General features: G+C 45.5%; 1 protein-coding gene across 1 annotated transcript in view; it reads left to right on the top strand.

The window, feature by feature from the left end:
• The window catches only part of MDGA2 (MAM domain containing glycosylphosphatidylinositol anchor 2), a 286,373-nt gene that overhangs the window by 133,359 nt on the left and 133,530 nt on the right, over positions 1-19,484 (top strand). Inside the window, exon 3 of the mRNA XM_065839695.2 lies at positions 6,436-6,610. Within this exon, the coding sequence (XP_065695767.1) occupies positions 6,436-6,610 (175 nt within the window). The remainder of the gene's footprint in view (positions 1-6,435; positions 6,611-19,484) is intronic.

The following is a 19,484-nucleotide window of genomic DNA, read 5'->3' on the forward strand; positions in this document are numbered from 1 at the left end:
GTTATTCCGTCCTTCACATCTGGGAGATTCCTATTAGTGCCAATAGGAATTAAAACAAATTTAGTTCACACAAAACTTCTGCCTTTGGGATGCTGAGTTGGGTACCTCTTGGGTACCTCTTGGGTGGCTTGGGTTTAAGTGTAAAATAAGAATCATTACTCTTGCAGAAGTGCAAGGAGTTCAGAGATGAAGGAATAGTCAACTTAATATAGTATTTCTCACATAATGAGGTGTTGAGGTCTTCAGTTATTCTTGTTGACCCTTTCATTTCTTGCAAGTTATCATTTTGGAGTCACATGACTCTTCCATCCGTCATGGTCCTTCATCATCATGGTCTTCATCCATAACCTCCAAACACAGCGTTGCTCTGACTGGTGTGTTTTGGGCTGTGAACAAAGTGCTAAAGTTGTTCTGCTCGATTCCTTATAATTTTGTGGTTTTAATGCTGTTTTTCTCTGTCATTAATAACCACTTTTTTTTTGCTCTGTTAGAGAATAAAAGGCAGTCTCTTTTCTCCTATGTGTTATAGCAAACAAGCTGGAAAATAACAATTTCTCTGTGATCTCTGGCACTGAATCAGAACTGATCACATCCTGCATGTTAACAGTTGCTGTCACAGGCTGCTTTCAGTGAGATGATGAAAAAACTGCGCTTTTGCAAGCCAGCCCACTGAAGCTTGAGCATGTGTGCGAACAGAAGCACACAAGTCGTCCCATCAAGGCAAGAGCATCCGTCACCTGCCTGTTTCTGGGGCCCGAGGAGGCTGCTCAGCTTTCTCCCTCGTGTTTCTGGGAGGTACGAGCAGTTTCAGCACAAACCGTTTAAAACCAGCGTTCCCAGGTGCCTGCACCCCAACCACTGTGAATTTGAAGAGATGCATTTGGAAACCAAAGACTCTGCAGTTGGTTTTGCACTGAAAACAGCTTCCTAGCCCTGTCCAAACCAGAGGATCATTGTTTGTGGCAGTCAGCAGGGCTTACTTTGCGTTGACAAATAATAGTCCCTGTAAGAATTTGTGAAGAATGTACTTTTACCTAAAGCCATTTTCAAGCCCAACGTTTTGGATATTATCATATGAAATAAATAGGAGGAGAAATTTTTATACCCCTGTTGCATATTGGTAGCCTGTAGCAATATGTATTCCAATAACAATGGATGCTTTGGACCCTCCGTCTCATCACACTGCCTCTGCTTTACTAAACGTCAAAATGCATCTTCCCCCCCGCCGCCTTTGAATTCAGTGATGGGGCAGCTCATCCTGTAATTTAGCCATGTGAATTATTTCCCTTCTCGTACAGTGAGCACAACCTGGTGAACACATGGCACGTTTCCTAGGGTCAACATCTTGTTGCAAAGATTGGATATTAGGAACAATTTCTTCCCCAAAGGGCTGTGGGGCATTGGAACAGGCTGCCCAGGGCAGTGCTGGAGTCACCATCCCTGGAGGGTTGGACAGACGGACATGAGGTTCTCAGGACATGGGTGAGTTAATGGTTGAACTCAATGATCTTGAGGGTCTCTCCCAAGCAACGTGATTCTGTGATTCCATGTCCTCAGTGCGCTTCTTGCCTTCAGTAGCTGCTGCCCCAGCCATTGCTTTCCTGACAACAAAAATAATCTCATGGCAGAATAAACTGAATGGATAATTCTCCTTTTTTTAATTTTCTTTTTTTTTTTTTTTTGGAGGGTGGGTGTGCTTGACGTGGCTTTTTTCCAAAGCCTCTGATGTCTTTAGGCATGAAGAAATGTTCCATCACATACCAGTGAAGTTGTGGAAAGACCTTTTCCAGCCCTTTGCATATAAAGGGGTCCTGTAATCTGAGGATTTGGGGATTATAGGGGTGATCGGGGGGTTCTCATCCCTGGGTCCACAGGGCAGTGGTACCAACCCCCAGTGCAGGCGTTGGATACGTTCTAAGGAACGTGCATTTACTTCAAATAGCTGTGTTAGGCAGATTTCAGTGTGGTGGGATAAGGAAAAGATTGTCAAAAAACGCATTTTCCACCGTCTGTTTGCACAGAATTAAAAATCAGTTCCAGTGTAAAGTGGTTCGTGGGTGTTTGTGGGGTTTTTTGGGTATTCTTTTGGATGTGTGGTTGGTTGGTTTGGTTTTTGGAGGCGGGGGGAGTGGTTGTTGGTAGTTTTTGTTTCAAACCAAGCAAAATGTTCTGTGTTCAGAGTAAAAGATATTGTGATATTTATTGGCTTAGGCAACGATGGTATTTGAAGTAGAAGCATTTCATTTTTGTAACATCAAAATTGAATCTTTCTCTCATTGTTTTTGGGCATGAGTACTTCGAAACTGGGAAAAGTGCAGCAATATGTTCTGAGGGTTTTTTTAAATCTGTGTTTTTCACCTAAAGTGTAAAGTCCGACTTGTACTGGATCTGCAGGAAGAGTCACTGAGCACTGAGGCTGTGGGGTGAAATACGACCGTGTGTCTCAGGGCATCTGCTCAAGCCAATAAAGCACTGTCACATCTATTGATGCTTGGAGAAATTACGGTCATATACAAATCAGACAAGTACATAGGTCATGATGCAGCTAGACAGGTCGTAACTTACTCATTTTTTAGAAATGGAATAATTTTAATTGCATAGTTCATAAATAATTTTTCACTTCTGCATATGTTTTGCAATAAAAAAGAAAAGGAAAGGGAAAAAAAGGGAAAATAAAGAGATATTTGATGACGAAAGACCATAATTGTATGGCAGAGCGATGATAATGCATGGATGGGATTCCCAAATGTGCAGTGGAGTGAGTACTTTGGAAAACTGCGTCCTTAGGAGGCCGCAGGTGCGTATCTGTGCAACGAATTAAGGTTTATTAGTCCAATTTGTGTACACAGCGATGTGCAGACCGAACTTTTTTAATTAAAACTTTGCATTACAAGCAAGAATGGCTTTGAGTTCTCGGTAGAACAGAATTTATTGACTTCCCATGTTATCAAGTCTCCCTGAGCAGACAAGCACTATGGCGAGCAGTTGCTTTGTGCAAAGTTACTTGAAACTATTGGAGGATCTGAAATATGAGAATGCACAATCTCATGTTTTGTGTGTGTTTTTTGGTTTGGGTTGTTTGTTTTAATAAAAAGCTCACAATCTAGAGGCTTTCTGAATTCTCCACCGTAAAGAAGCGTGGAGGCTGCTTTGGGATTTGAGGCCGATACCTGCCATGGTGTCACACAGCCCATGGTCCCTGTTTGCCACCGCTCGCCACCTTGAAAGTGAGAGAGTGTCAGTGGTGTGGGAGCTGCTGCTCTGAAGGTCCCTGGGTTGAGCGGAGATGGGGACTTGGGCACCACAGCCTTGAGATGCGCCATCCTGGAGGGGTTGAAGAGATGGAGACGAGGTTCTCAGGGCCATGGGGCAGAGCCAGGGGTGGGGGAACGGTTGGACTCAATGATCTTGAGGGTCTTTTCCAACCAAAATCACAGAATCCCAGAATGTGAGGGGTTGGAAGGGACCTGGAAAGCTCATCCAGTGCAATCCCCCCATGGAGCAGGAACACCCAGCTGAGGTTCCACAGGAAGGTGTCCAGGCGGGTTTGAATGGCTGCAGAGAAGGAGACTCCACAGCCTCCCTGGGCAGCCTGGGCCAGGCTCTGACACCCTCACCCCCAACAAGTTTCTTCTCATATTTAAGTGGAACCTCCTGTGTTCCAGTTTGCACCCATTGCCCCTTGTCCTGTCACTGGTTGTCACCCAGAAGAGCCTGGCTCCATCCTCCTGACACTGCCCCTTTCCATATTGATCCCCAGGAATGAGTCCCCCCTCAGTCTCCTCTTCTCCAGCTCCAGAGCCCCAGCTCCCTCAGCCTTTCCTCACACGGGAGATGCTCCACTCCCTTCAGCATCTTGGTGGCTGCGCTGGACTCTCTCCAGCAGTTCCCTGTCCTTCTGGAACTGAGGGGCCACAACTGGACACAATATTCCAGGTGTGGTCTCCCCAGGGCAGAGCAGAGGGGCAGGAGAACCTCTCTGACCTACTGACCACCCCCAGTGTCACCACTCCTCCCAGCTTGGTGTCACCAGTAAACTTGCTGACAGTCACTCTATTCCCTCGTCCAAGTTGTTGATGAATATATTGAATAATCCTGGTCCCGGCACTGCACTAGACACAGGCCTCAAAACAATTCTGTGATTCTCTGAGGATGGGTTTGGTCTCTTAAAAGTCGTTGAAGGTCACCCCAAAGTATGGACTGGGGCTTGCTGGGGACCTCTCTGAAGAGGTGTTCAGCCTCAGCCATCTGGCTTTGCTGTGCTCAGTTTTTTGATTGCTGCATTAGCATAGTGCTGGAAAGTCATCTTTCTTCAGCGGGCGTTCGATAAATTACAATGCAGTATCGATCAGCAGGTGTGGAGTTACAGCAAAGGTAAATAATGAACTGAAGTTAAATCAGAGCAGTGCCGTTCCTGGAGGATTCCTTTGATGAGAGAATCTAGTCAACAGTATTCCTTTTATTCTTCAGGGATCTCTACATACACTACAAAATTATTTAACGTCTTAAAATTACTCTTCTAAAACATACATATATGTATGTCTTTTGTTTTAAGCTGAAGTGTCTGATTCTGTGTACAGCCAAGCAGCATCCCGTTAAAATTTCTTGTGATGAAGATGGATGCGCCAGTGTGGAGATGCAGTGGAATGGAAAGGCTTTTGTATTCATGAAGATAAAACTCTGATAGTATCTAATTAAACGTCACTATATTTTTTGTGTAAGTTATGTAACGTTACCAGCTAAATAATGTTTTATAAGTATTATCAGCATCTCTGTAAGTTATGTTGTTTGACAGGGCAGACTGCGTTCCCTTTAAAGCTTTTTGTGGGAAAGGGAGGAAGAGAGAAGTAAATGCTAAAGTAAAGATGCTGCTCATTTTTTTTCCACTTAAAACCTCAAACAGAGCTGTTTTTACAATCCTGATCGCACGAAGGGAAATAAAACATGCAAGAGATTCAGCGAACATCTTAAATATTGTTTAAAAATACTTCTCAAACATTTGAAATATATAGGATGAAACCGTATTCTGCAGCACGCAGGAGCTGAGCACGTGTTCCAAAAATATCCTGCAGCACATTTATGTGGATGATTTAAAAAAGCCCTGGAGCCAAGAGTTTAGAATAGAAGTACAGACAGATTGGGACTGGTAAATATAGCAGCTCTCATCGCATCCCTCTCGCATGCGCCTGAGTGCTGGAGATGTGGAGTCTGGTGTATTTGCTTTATCCCAGAGCAGCAGAACCATGCGAGTTCTGCCGCTCACCCGAAGAGAGGGCAAAGCCACTCGGGTTGGTTAATTTAACAAGCCAGAAAGATATGACAATTTTTTGGAAGCATTGCTTGCTGCAGCTTCAGCCTCTGAAGGCCACGCTTGCCCTCGTTACAAGGGCAGGAGAATTTACAAGGGGTACAGCCGGTCATTAATTTTTCAGTTCATTGCCTTTTGTAGAAGGTCCTTGCAGCCCAGAAGTTCCCAACGAGAAGACGACTGACCCTTGCCCACCTTATGCTCCTGTGCGGTTTACTGGGATCTGGACCCCGGTCCCAGGTCAGGACTGGGAATGGTGCAACTCGAGTGTCTCTGCGCTTGGGGGAGTGATCTCCCTTGGTCAGGACAACCCTTGGGGCCACCATGGCATCCAAGACCGCCCAACTCAGCCATGGGACCTTTGTGTGCAAGAAGGTTGGAAGCACAATGTGTCCAGCTCAAGCGCTCACCACTGGTCACAAAACACCTATTTGAAGAAGTAGATGTTAGTAGTTTGTTGGAGTTTCAAGCAGGTGAACCTTTGACTCCTTAAATTCAGATTTTTATTGCTGCTGAAAGATAATCCATCGGTTCTTTTGAAGGTGTTTTCTGGTTTGCCCTTATCTTTCATGAGTGTGATATCAATGAAAACTGTCCACGTTCAGTGCGGGAGTAGGGCTGTGATTTCTGGTGAGCCCCACTTGATGCAGTTCTTGGGGAATTTGTCTGCAGCTGTTCCAGCTGTGCCTCACTGGTGGGGACTTGACTTGTTCTCCATGGCTCTGCTACTGGCTTTTGGTTTTTTTTGATGGGGTATTTTCATTGGAAGTATTGCATGATTTTTAAGAGAGGGTGATAAATGTAAGGTTGTGGAGTCTCCTTCTCTGAGACATTCAAACCCGCCTGGGATCCTGTGTGATCTGCTCTGTGACCCTGCGTGAGCAGGGGGGTTGGACTGGGGGATCTACAGAGGTCCCTTCAACCCAAACCGCTCTGTGATTACTGTTGAGGGGCTCTTGGATGAGGTGTTTTTAAGTGCGAGCTATTCATTTTTCTGGAGAAGGTCCCCAAGTCCTCCAGTATAAAATCCTGACAGATACACCCGTGGTTCTCGGTTTGGTGAAGGGATCTATACCCTGCTTGCTTTTACAGGCTTAAAGTAACAATCTTTCTTGGTGCTTGCTCAGATCAGGTGGACCAAAACAGCAGGAAGTGCCTCTGACCGATTCCAGGACTCCAGCGTCTTCAATGAAACCCTGAGGATCTCCAACATCCAGCGGCACCAGGGAGGACGCTACTACTGCAAGGCTGAGAACGGCTTGGGTTCGCCAGCCATAAAGTCCATAAGAGTGGACGTGTACTGTAAGTAAACCGCTCGGAAAGTTCTTACTGTGCTTTTTATTGACTTATAGTGGCTGGTGTTCCAATGAAGTGACTGTCTCTTTGTGAAGTCCAGTTTTCAACTTTACTTTAGGGGAGTTTGTGCAGCTTTTGGGAGTATTTAGAGCAAGAAGACTTGCGGCTGCTCCCAGTGGAGTCAGGTGGGGCTGCTCGTGGATCAAAATATCTTTAAACAAAATCAAAATACTGCTGTAAGAAAGATGAATCTCAGGTAGAACTTAACCTGCTTAGTCATTAGAAGAATATTTGTCTCCAGCTTGCATAGGATGAAGATCTACGGTGTAGCACAGCCATTAATCTCTTGTACATTTTCCTGCATTTACCCTCTAAAATGATATTGGAGTAAGTACAGACTTTTGAAATTGCTGCTGAAAGATGAGGCATCTTTTTTTTTAATGGCAATCTCTTTATGTTCCTGTGATACACATTTTTAAAAGCTTTACTTATAACGTCGGGCAGCGAAAAATGTGAAGTATTGGGATTGCGGTGCAATTGGTCACTGGAGCTGGCAGGAAAAGGAAACAATTGAAAATGTTATAGTGCAATAAATGCACAAAATGGAATGTGAAAAAATGCCGTTGGTGTAATGATGAACTTTGCATGTGACTCTGTAAATTACGGGACTGGTCTAAGCTGTTGGAAAATGACAAGAGCTCAATGCCTCGAACAACGTGGTTTTGTGTGCACTTCAGATTGAGAAAAACTGCTCAAAATCGCGTTGAAATGCTCCAAAGATAGGAAGTCTTTGCGATATGCGTTTGGAGGCTCTTCTGATGCAAGTAGTGTTGTGTAGATAAATATGTTTACATGTCACGTATGTAATTAAATAATAATTTTATATATATATAATTAAATAAAACAAATTAACTTCAAGCTAGAGCTCGAAGTTAGTCCTTCAGTCTGGAGTCTTCCAAAGATAAACCTGACTTATGGCTGTATGAGCATTGAGCTCATGTTTCCCAAAAGTTCCCTCTCTCGTGAGGTGAATCTCAGGAAATACCTTAATTTAGAGACCCAAGCAGTGTCAGTTTTTGTGGGTTCGTTATGGGACCGGGGAAGGTTGGCATCTGCCTTTTTGGGGGATTTTCTTGCCTCGTGTGAGCGCTCAGCTTCATGATGTGCTTAACGAGCTCTAACACACCACTGCCAAATCTGTAAATCCTTTATGAACAATAACTGAATTAGGCAGTAATTGCTCATTAACTTGTTGGAGTCCAATAAACGAACAGGCACCCTTAATGACAGCACAGAGCACACCAGGCAAAGCGGCCGGTGTTTGTAGGGGGCTGGGACAAGGTTTGCGGAGAGGGCTGAGCAAGTATCTAAATCTCTTCTGGATGCCATTAAAGCACTTGTCGCCTACTCCAGCAGCAATGTATTAGATTATCCTTCTTAATTTTATAATCAGCCACTGATGGTGGCAGGAAAAGCAGTCATAAGAATGTGATCTTATGTGGTCTGAACAATAAGTGTTGAGAAACATTGTGTTGGAACTTTGTTTTGTTTCTTCTATACCATTGAGACTTTCTTCTAGAATATGTCTTTTTCCTTGTATTTTGTTAATAGCTATTAACATGTGCTCTTGGGTTTGCTGTCTGGGATTTATTATGGGGTTAAGTTGGTTTTTCCAACGTATGCTGCTTCTTGTTACACCTCAAATACAGACGATGTCTTTCTGGAACGTGACAAACTTCAGGTTCCAGCTGGGATTAAATCCTGGGTGATTTCTCATCATACGCAGGCTGGTATTTCTCTGGGTGTTTTCATCTGTTAATGATCGAATATTCGCAGGCAGTACTGCTGCAGTAAGCTTGAGGTACCAGCAAAGATTGTATCTAATTGAGAAATACAGGAGAAAACCTCCTGGACCCCACAGAAAAGCTCATAAGAAATCAAAGTATTGAAAATTGAAATGGTCCTGTTGAAATTTCCGCTTAACTGAAAGCAATAACGTCTTTTTTAATTGAAATTTTCTGTTTTTCTTTGTTGAGTATTTACTGTACGGATGAGATGTTGTATGTGCCGCATCAGGAACTCTGAGCAGGAATATTGGGGGCGGGTGGTTTTTCCTGAGTAATTGCCCATGAGGGGCTTTTGCTCGGAGACCCAAAAATGAAGGATCACAGGTACTTCACCAACATTTTCTATCAATAGTTTTATGTTTCTTTGTTTTTGTGGTCGTGTTTGTTTAGCGAACGTCTATTTAGTGAAACTATGTAGAGAAAGATCTTACAGATTTGAGGTCACTGTCAAAACCAAACCTATAGAAACCAGATGATGCTCCCATTTGAAAGCAAAGCTTTATCATTAGAGCAAGAAAGAAGTAGTTTTAATTTGTTTATGAAACCCTCAAATGCATTTAAAGCAACAAGTAAAACGTTTATATTTCTTAAAAGCTGGGTGGGTGAAAAATCACTTTGGAAGCATCTTGACTTGTAAACCTAAAGAGAGACAACAGTATTAAAGTCACGTTCCACATCAGTTTTGGATCAAGAGCGTTTCTGAAGGGCTAATTTAAGTCTTCAGCCTCCTATTTAAAATTAGAGAAGCACTATATCCGTATAGCTTGAAAATGAATTGCTGACAAAATTCCCCAGAAAATCTTAGTTTCCCCGTTCATGTCTCTTATTGACTTGCTGGCTGGCTGGGAAGGTTTAATATCAACATTTGGATGGGAAATCTCGCTCTCCAGTGATTTCCTGGTTTTCATTTTCCAGTTAACTCTGGCGTTCAGCAGCACTCGGAGCCACATTTGCTGCGACTGCAGTAATTAATTACACAGATATAAGTGATGAAGGACCCAGAGTGTTGAGCTGCATGAGGGGGAGGGAGGGTGACGTTATTCCTATGGACTTTCCGCAGTCTCAAAAATGCTTTTAGTTTTATTTTTGCAGGAAGGCTCTATGGAAGCTGCCAGATACTGCACATGGATCTTGAATGTGTTGGGTGGTGGATCTGTTAAAGGATTCCCAAAGTATCATTCTTGATTTCTCATTATCTCAGGTGACTCTGACCAAACCTTCTGTCCACTTTGTCCTATGTGTTCAAGAGGTACTTATCATAGAATCACTTTGGTTGGAAAAGACCCTCAAGATCACTGAGTCCAACCATTAACCCACCCCAGCACTGCCCCATATCCTGAGAACCTCATGTCCGTCTGTCCAACCCTCCAGGGATGGTGACTCCAGCACTGCCCTGGGCAGCCTGTTCCAATGCCCCACAGCCCTTTGGGGAAGAAATTGTTCCCAGATCCAACCTCAACCTCCTTGAGGCTGTTCCCTCTCATTCTATCGGATACTTGGGAGAAGAGACTGACTCCCCCCTCACTCCAACCTCCTTTCATTTCTGCAAGTTTAATGCAGCCATAAAGATTCCTTGGTGTTATTTTGGTGTACCCTGTAATTCTAATTTACCGCTTTCTAAATAGTATTCAGCTATTAGTCTGAATTATATGCTGCTTGAGGGCGTAGTAGTATTTTCCGCTCTAAGAAGTTAAACAAAACCCCAGACGTTTTATAACCCCATTCATGGGTAAGCATCACAGCTAAGGAGTTAAAATAAACATATGCAATCATTTTGGAAATAGCCAGGGGGGTACATCCTCTGCTGGACTGAAGGGGGAAAAAAGCACCTTGTGAAGAATGAGTAGTTCAGGGTGTTTACAGCCAAGCATGAAGCCGTGGGTCCCGGTGGGCTGGATTTACTTGGTTGCCACCAGGCTTGCCTGCTGGAGGACAAAATGTCCAAGAGCTCAAGGAAAGTCCTTCAGTCCCATCAAGCTGCATTTAGCAGCATTGCTCCAAGGAGGAGAGGAACATCGCTCACTGCTGCAGGTGATGGCGCTGGTACCTCCCCAGCTTTATTTAAAGCTGTCATGGATTATACCAAACTAGACTGCAATCTCTTCTGTTCCTCCAACATGTGCAGATCAAAGTCAAACCTTGGAAAACTAGCAGTCCCTTGTGGTCTGGTGTCAAAACAGTTGAATGCCAAAGGTCACGTTTCAAGTCTGTGCCTGTTCCTGGGCAGGACAGAACCTCCTTCCACCACTTTGCAACTCATCACCTCGGTTTTCTTGTTGGAAGATCTCCTGTTTGCTTTCTGGCGTGGTAAATAGACTGGTAACAATCTCTTTGTGGGCAAACGACTTTCTGTCCTTATACTTTGTATGTCTAAGAAAGTGTTTTCATTTTCCTCTCCCAGCTTTGGCTGAAGATGCTCGTCTTTCACATCAGATTAAACCGAGCACGCTCGGTCCCCATGGCAGTGGGTTCCCGGGGGGAGGTTTCCGTTCTTGCAGAGCCACCAGAAGAAGCCGCCTCACACATCCAAGCTGTGTTCAGCCCCAACTTGAACTCTTGTTCTTCTTCCTCTGGAAGGATCTCTTCAAAGTACATCTTATCTTTCCTCTTTGAAGACAAAGCTTTTGTACTTGACTCCTAGGAAAATTTTTGCTTGACTTACGGAGGACGCTTTCTCCTTTTATAAAGAAGGAAACTTATGGTATAAATTAAGTATTTTTATTTAAAGAAGCCGAACTCCTACAAGAAAGCTTTTTTGTTGTTCCCAAGGGACAGTTTACCAGATTTTTAACAAACTGCTTCATTGACAATATATTTTTGCATTCCTTATGGACACAAGGGCAGGCTGCACAGCTCAAGTAAAGAAGATGGCGGTCGGTTTTATATTAGAAGTTTTCTGGAATTAATTTGGAAGTCAGGATGAAAACTGTTTCTCAAACAGGTTTATTGCACAGGTATGTTAAGATTTTGTATGGTAGATAAGAGATGTACACAGTGCAGAAAACACTGCTTGCTGAGAAAGTCTGCGATTGCAGGATTAAGAGGTCCATCTGAGGGCTTAGGGGAAACAACGGTGTCTTTTGCTCAGAGATCCACTTAAATCTTTGTTTGCAGCTCTATTTCCAGAAACCGTCCCTTTACACCAAATTAGATCCACCACGGGGTATCCTGTTTGCGTGGAACATATTAGGTTAAGTCCATGCACCATCAACTGATGCTGTGTGTGCTGGGTTTGGGCTGATTTTGTGTTGCAGTGGCATTGCAACAGGGGGAGGCCAGAGCAGCCCGATGCAGTTTATTCACAGCATGTGGTTTATTTATTACCAACATAGGGGAAAGGGACCTAGGGGTCCTGGGGACAGCAGGGTGAGCATGAGCCAGCACTGGACCCTTGTGGCCAGGAAGCCAATGGTACCTGGGGTGGGTTAGAAGGGGGTGGTCAGTAGGTCAGAGAGGTTCTCCTGCCCCTCTGCTCTGCCCTGGGGAGACCACACCTGGAATATTGTGTCCAGTTGTGGCCCCTCAGCTCCAGAAGGACAGGGAACTGCTGGAGAGAGTCCAGCGCAGCCACCAAGATGCTGAAGGGAGTGGAGCATCTCCCGTGTGAGGAAAGGCTGAGGGAGCTGGGGCTCTGGAGCTGGAGAAGAGGAGACTGAGGGGGGACTCATTCATGGGGATCAATATGGAAAGGGGCAGTGTCAGGAGGATGGAGCCAGGCTCTTCTGGGTGACAACCAGTGACAGGACAAGGGGCAATGGGTGCAAACTGGAACACAGGAGGTTCCACTTGAATATGAGAAGAAACTTGTTGGGGGTGAGGGTGTCAGAGCCTGGCCCAGGCTGCCCAGGGAGGTTGTGGAGTCTCCTTCTGTGCAGCCATTCAAACCCGCCTGGACCCCTTCCTGTGGAACCTCAGCTGGGTGTTCCTGCTCCATGGGGGGATTGCACTGGATGAGCTTTCCAGGGCCCTTCAACCCCTCACATTCTGTGATTCTGTGGGAATATGTCCTGCCCCACTTCCAGTCCTCTGTGGAACACCAGCACAGCTACAGAAATGGAAAGGCTTTTGCAAGCCCTTAGCTATTCCTGCTAAATACCTGTTTTATGGATGTGGAGATCGTGTGCAATATTTGTGGGTGTCAGGGACATCTTCACCAGCTCAGGGTGCTCAGAGCCCCGTCCAGCCTGGCCTGGGATGTCTCCAGGGATGGTTCATCCGCCACCTCTCTGGCCGACCTGGGCCAGGCTCTCACCACCCTCAGGGACAACAATTTCTTCTTCTGTCCGTTGTCTCTAATGCGAGGAGGAAGGTTTTATCATTGAAACTGCAGCATTTGCCCTGGCATAGCTGTGAAGATCATCAGGAAGCTTTAGGACCGGTGTTAGCAAGGCCAGCAAGCGCTCAGGATTACATCCTCATCTTGTCATGTCAGTGAGAGAGAGAACAAAGCAAGTTCTAGCTTTGGTCTCAATTCCAGGGTTAATTTTGATGCCCTTCATCAATAGGAAACATTTCATTGTGAAGAGGACCCTTTTCAAAGGTGTCATGCTCTAAAGACCTCATTGATTCCTGTGTCAGACCAGAGACTTGCTTTGACAAAACAATTTCTGTGGCTGTGCTTGTCTCCCAGGTCTTTTGATGCAACACAGCCTCAATCGGGAGGGATGGGACCTCCAGGCTTCAACATCCACCATGCGGGTTTGACTGAAACGTGTCGAGTGTTGACAGATTATTTTAGCAAACAAGGAGCATCACAGCTCCCCTGGCTTGGGATGACACAAAGTGCTGCAGATAATACGTGTCAGATAACAACACCGCCAAACTGCTCATCTTCTTTAGCACTCAAGGGTGTCTCCTGGTCGCATGTGCAAGCACGAGTCTGCAGCAGGAGTGCTGCTCAGAGGGGGCACAGGGCCTGGAATTTGGAGACCGTGACGCTAATTTCCCCAATCAATGTGGGAAAGGATGTTGCAGGGAAGTGCTGAGTGTTGTGCAGAGGGATTTAATTGCGTTGATCTCGCTGTCACCGGTGTTCCCGGCAGCCGTACCGCTCCATCCCACACCCAGCACTCCTCATTCACCCCTCATTCGCTGCCTACTGCACAAATCAGGATGCAGAATCAGATACAACGTCGATAATTGTTTAATTCCCAATAACTGCAGAAGCGCTCTGCATCGTGCTCCGACCTCTGCCGTGGTGCAGCACCATGGGACTTGAATGTGCCAATCTGGAAGCCACAACTTTGCTTTATCATTTCTTAAACAGCGCATACACGCGTGTGCACACAGCTTGTATGATACGCTTGATCCTGTAGAGCAAAGTACTGGTGATGTACTGTATGCCTGTATCTAGTGGAGTGTCTCAGGGGTCAGTACTGGGACCAGTACTATTCAATATATTCATCAATGATTTGGATGAGGGAATAGAGTGACTGTCAGCAAGTTTGCTGGTGACACCAGGCTGGGAGGAGTGGTGACACTGGAAGCTGTGCTGCCATCAGAGACCTGGACAGGATGGAGAGCTGGGCAGGGAGAAATTTAATGAAATAGAACAAGGGCAAGTATAGAGTCTTGTATATTCCAGGGTCCCAGCTGGGATGTGCATCTGAGTGATGCAAAAAGATTGGACTGGATGAGCTTTCCAGGTCCCTTCCAATCCCTGACATTCTGGGATTCTGTGATAATGAAAATACAGTACTGGGAACAGGGAGGGGAATTGGCTGGAAGTCCCAGCTGCTCCTCACGTTGTTCTGTGTCCTTCTCAGCTTTCCCGGTTCACCGCAGGCCTGAGGTGCCGCAGGAGCTGGATTCACACTTGCGGGGCTGAGAGGAGGGGATGCCTTCTCCCCCAGTGCTATTTTTGTCTGGGTGAGATAATCGTGTGCTGCTCTTGAATGATAAGGTGGCTGCTCCTCCGATTGCTTCTCACTACACTGCTGGGATGGGGCTGGGGCTGACACTGGGAAGGGAGCAGTGTGGGAGATTTTATATGGAGAAATGAGCTCTTTATACTAATTCTACTGAAACAATTAACACAGGAGTTCAAAGGGAGGATTTATAGCAATGGGCTGTTTTATGCATTCGGCATTGGTGGTAGAAGTGAGTATTGAACTTTCTGGTTAACCTTAAAGCACCTCCTGGGATAATTGCCATGTTTCAGTCTTCCAGCATCCCATGTTTTCCAGTTGCTATTTCACAGGAGTATTAAAGAAAGCCCTTTCACTCGCTCAGCTTTCTCCATCCTAAATAACCTCCAGATTTGAAAATACAGGCGCTGGCAGCATCCACTTCTGTAGATTCACGTGTTGGTGCTGCTGGGATGGTTTGGAGAGGGTGAGTGGTGCACATGTGCAAGCTGGACCTCTGTCCTCACAACTGCACTGTTCCTTTGTTTTCCCTTCCCCCCCAAATAACTCAGATGTAGCTGTTGGACACGTGTGGCTCCTGTTGGGCTTTGCACCGGGGATGTGTCCTGCTCGGGTGACACATTATGTTTGTGGCACATATATTCTGCAGATATTTATATCAGTCTCCTGGCCGCAGCAATTAAGATATAAGCCAGGGATTGAAAATATAGTTGCTGCTTCATTATTTTCTATGGCTTGTGTTTGCCTTGTACTGCCTGCAGTGAATCACGCGTTCTTGTTGTAATGACATTTTTAATTTCCATCTGTGGTGTCTGCCGATATTCATTAATATGTTATTTGATCTTCTCTTTTGGCCCTTCATTCGTCAGAAGCCCAGTGACATGTTTAAAACCTCATTTACATGTTTGGATGAAAGACCAGAAATAATGGGTGCAATTTTATTTTTTTAAGAGGAAAATGAATATAAAGCAATAGCACAAGCATTGGCATAGAAGGAAAGCAAATATATTTATCTTTCATCAGCTTTTTGCATGTCTCAATAAAAGAAGAAGCTCCCAAATGAGATATTACGCTGATGGAAAGCATTTAGAAGCTTTCAAATATTGATAATTGTAATAGTTTAATGCGAGCAATACAAATTTAATTTGCGGGTTTCTGACTGTTCCCTCTTTGAGGTCAAATTTGCACAAGCCCCTGTCTAAAAGGGGAAAATGTGTAAACCTCTGAAGGAAATGGAGGTTTTCCTTAAAAGAAATGTAAAAGGGGTACATTTCCTCTCCCTGGCTTTGCTTTGGCCGGTGTTTGTGTTTTCCATGACCATGGGGGAGTCTGCTTATCCTTCACTATCTCTCTAATGAATCCTTTGGCTGCACAGTTGGATTACAGGGAATTATTCCGCCTAATTACTGCCCAGGGAGGTACAAGGTTGCGGTGGGGGATGAGTCTGGGAAGCTGAAGGGCAGGGGAAGTGTCTCACAAATAGACCAGAGGCTGCTTAGTGGGATTTGGCTGAATTTAGTTTCCTGCTGTGTCCGTGCACGTTGTCCAGGAGGGGAAGGAAAGGCGCCCAAACGAGGGCAGGAAACGCGTCCAAATGGGGCAGGGGACGCGTCCAAATGGGGCAGGAGACGCGTCCAAGTGGGGCAGGAGACGCGTCCAAGTGGGGCAGGAGACGCGTCCAAGTGGGGCAGGAGACGCGTCCAAGTGGGGCAGGAGACGCGTCCAAGTGGGGCAGGAGACGCGTCCAAGTGGGGCAGGAGACGCGTCCAAATGGGGCAGGAGACGCGTCCAAGTGGGGCAGGAGACGCGTCCAAGTGGGGCAGGAGACGCGTCCAAGTGGGGCAGGAGACGCGTCCAAATGGGGCAGGAGACGCGTCCAAATGGGGCAGGAGACGCGTCCAAATGGGGCAGGAGACGCGTCCAAGTGGGGCAGGAAACGCGTCCAAATGGGGCAGGAGCGCTGCAGAATTTCAGAACAAGGGCAATGAAGAATCAGTGAGCTACCCTCTGTTATCCAAAAAGAGGTTTGCCTCAGGTGTACGAGCAGAATCGCCTTTTGTAAAGATTGTTTTCTTTTTCTTTGTGTGCATATTTTTTAAAAAAAATCAGTACATATATATATTTCAGGACATTTTCCCTAACTTTTCATCCTTTTGTTTTTGATGGAAAAGAATTTGCCTGAAGACTGAATACTTTTCACTGCCCAGGGCCTGGTTTATTCCTGCTTATTGTACCCTTCTAACCCACTGGAGTATAAAGGTTTCAGCTTCCCCTGGATGGGGAAGAACCGTGTTCTTGGGTAGCGTGTTGGTGCTGGTTCCAGTTGAGGTCTGGTGGGTGGCGTTCAGAGCTCTTCTCGACAAAAGCAGAACTATAAATGGTGTAAATGTGTTTAACGAGAGCCTCTGACAGCAACACTGTGCTGTTTCCCTCTAGGTTTAGATTTTTACCGTCTTGTTCCTCTAATTTGGAAGTTTGATATCAAGTGTCTAGGAGTCCCGATCTGATGCTTTCCTGAGCCGATGAGAAGGTTGATGGTGGGCGACTGATGGTGGATTTTGGACTGGGACAATTTCAAACAAACAAGTGAGGCAACTGGACCATAAAATATGAATGCAAATGTGGAACGCTTACAGCCATCTCAATAGCTTTTTACACCCCCAACAGACAAATTCAGACTGAATTAAATAGCTTTGCAGCAACTGTTAAATGTTATCAGTTCCTTACTGGCTTGTGTGCATTTTTAATTTCCACAATGAAAATCTTTGTACAAGAAAGAGGAAAAAGAGAAAGCAAGCCTGATATTCTCACTGATGAAAGGTTGTACTTAATGCTTGCTAAAATGCCAACAAAATACTTGTATGTTCGGAATGGAACCAGAATGATAAAATACTTTGCATGCTGCACAGTTCCTGGTTTGTGGTACAGTTTGAATTGAGTATTTTATGATGAACTTTCCTGGTTTAATTCAGCTCAGGAAAGTCTATGGGGCTGGAGGGGTGATTGGGATGCAGGGAGCAACTGGGTTCTCCTTCAGGGAGACCAGGGTGGTTTTTATCATTCCTTTTTACATTATATTTTGATTTTATTCTATTTTATCTTATTAAACTTCATAACTGAGTGTCTGATACTCAGTTCTGTGTGGAAACCCCTTAAGTGACAAACTGTAGAGTCCAAAAATTTATGTGTCCTTCTCCTAAACTGTATTTGACCCCCTCGTTGCTGCTTGGCTGCCTTGCCAGGCAGCTCTGTACGATGCTCTGTTGTGACTTAGAAACAACAAAATAACAAGACAACAGGATTTAAAGACAATTGTTGTTGTTGTTGTTGAGAACTCAAACTGGAAATGCTGGGACATGACCCCACACCATGGCTGGAGATCTGGCTGCCACCCCAGGCTCCGCACCCCATCCCTTTTGCTGTGCTTGAGTTGAATCCCAAAGAGAAAAGGATCCATGCAGTTTTCTTCACCTTCCCTAAGGTTGTGCTGGCTTGTGATTGTTTTTTCTCAAAGTGTTTCACTCTTGGGTGCTTGATGGAAAGACCATTTCATGGTTGGACTCGATGATCTTAAGGGTCTCTCCCAACTGAAATGATTCTATGATTCTATAAGCAAACTGACATATGCCCTTGTTGTCCATCGTTCAGTGTGCCACATCTGTCTGTCCGGTTTTATAACGCAAACCATTTGCATCCCTTCAGTTTGCTGGTAGAAACACACAATTGAGAATGCAAACCTCAGATGATGTAGGTTGGTGTAGAGGTTTCCCAAATCTGAACCCCGGATACTCCTGAGCAATGGGATTTATTGTGAACACCTGATGTTGGAGCCTCCTCAACATTTCTCAGGTGGGAAAGGGGAATAATGTAGCCCAGGAATAGAGGTGGTACAATCCATACTTACCTTAAGCCACTGAGTCTATATGTACATTTTGCTGAATTCATAATGGTTCTGCTTGTAGGAATTTATTGTCGGTCTCATGCCTTCCATCTTTGCTAATTTTATTAGAGCTAGAGAGCTGAATTAAAAGTACACGAGCTGAAAGCCAGAAGCACCAGTACTGTGGCAATCTGTGCCTGTATCACGTTTTAATAACAAACAACGGTGTTTTCTGGGTGTTGGTAACACCGAACAAAGAAGAACGTTTCTCATGTCTGCTGCATTTGTTGGCAACTGTGTGATGAAGCACCCTGTGAAAGACGGCCCTTCCAGACACCATGGAAAGACAGTCTGATTACTAGGGGTTCGTTTTCTAGTACGTTAATTGCCAGCCATGCTCGGGGTGGGGTTTGCCTCTCCCATCAACTCCTTGCTCAGCTATTAAAAGAGCCAGAAGAATGTGAAACCCCGGGAGATGCTGCGAGTGGTCTGGTAGAAGTTGGGTGATAAGAGTTTAGCAGATGAGTTAGACCTAAAGAATCACAGAATCACAGGGTGTTTGGGGTTGAAGGGACCTCTGTAGATCCCCCAGTCCACCCCCCCTGCTCACGCAGGGTCCCAGAGCAGATCACACAGGTGGGTCCAGGCGGGTTTGAATGTCTCAGAGAAGGAGACTCCACACCCGCTCTGGGCAGCCTGGGCCAGGCTCTGGCACCTCCCAGCAAAGAAGTTTCTGCTCATGTTCAGATGGAGCCTCCTGTGTTTCAGTCTGTGCCCGTTGCCCCTCACCCTGGCGTTGGGCACCACTGAACAGTCTGGTCCATCCTCTGACACCCACCCTGAGATATTGATCCCATTGATCAGACCCCTCTCAGCTTCTCTTCTCCAGCTGCACAGCCCCAGCTCTCTCAGCGTTTCCTCATCATGAAGATGCTCCAGACCCCCCATCATCTTCGTAGCTCTTTCAGGAAGGAAACCTGGTGAGCAGCGTTCCAGGCAGCTCTTTCTTGGCGCACAGCCTCATTATTTTCTTGCCTTGTTACACCGAGGTGTGTTCCAGGTGCTAATTACAGCCCCATCAGTTGAGGACCACCGCAAGGTTTTTGGGCATCCTTCTAATACCAACATGCCTGGCAGCTTGGTCCCAGCTCACCATTTGCAGGCCAAGCGCTGGGTTTCATCAGAGCTGAATTTCCCACTTCTCTAGTTAAAAGATAATTTTAAATGCAGCTGCTATTTTAAGACTTGGCCACCTGCTGATGGCCTGATCTGAAACGATGTTGGTT

This window comes from Patagioenas fasciata, chromosome 5 (genome assembly GCF_037038585.1).
Source record: "Patagioenas fasciata isolate bPatFas1 chromosome 5, bPatFas1.hap1, whole genome shotgun sequence".
NCBI classification, from domain to species: Eukaryota; Metazoa; Chordata; class Aves; order Columbiformes; family Columbidae; genus Patagioenas; species Patagioenas fasciata.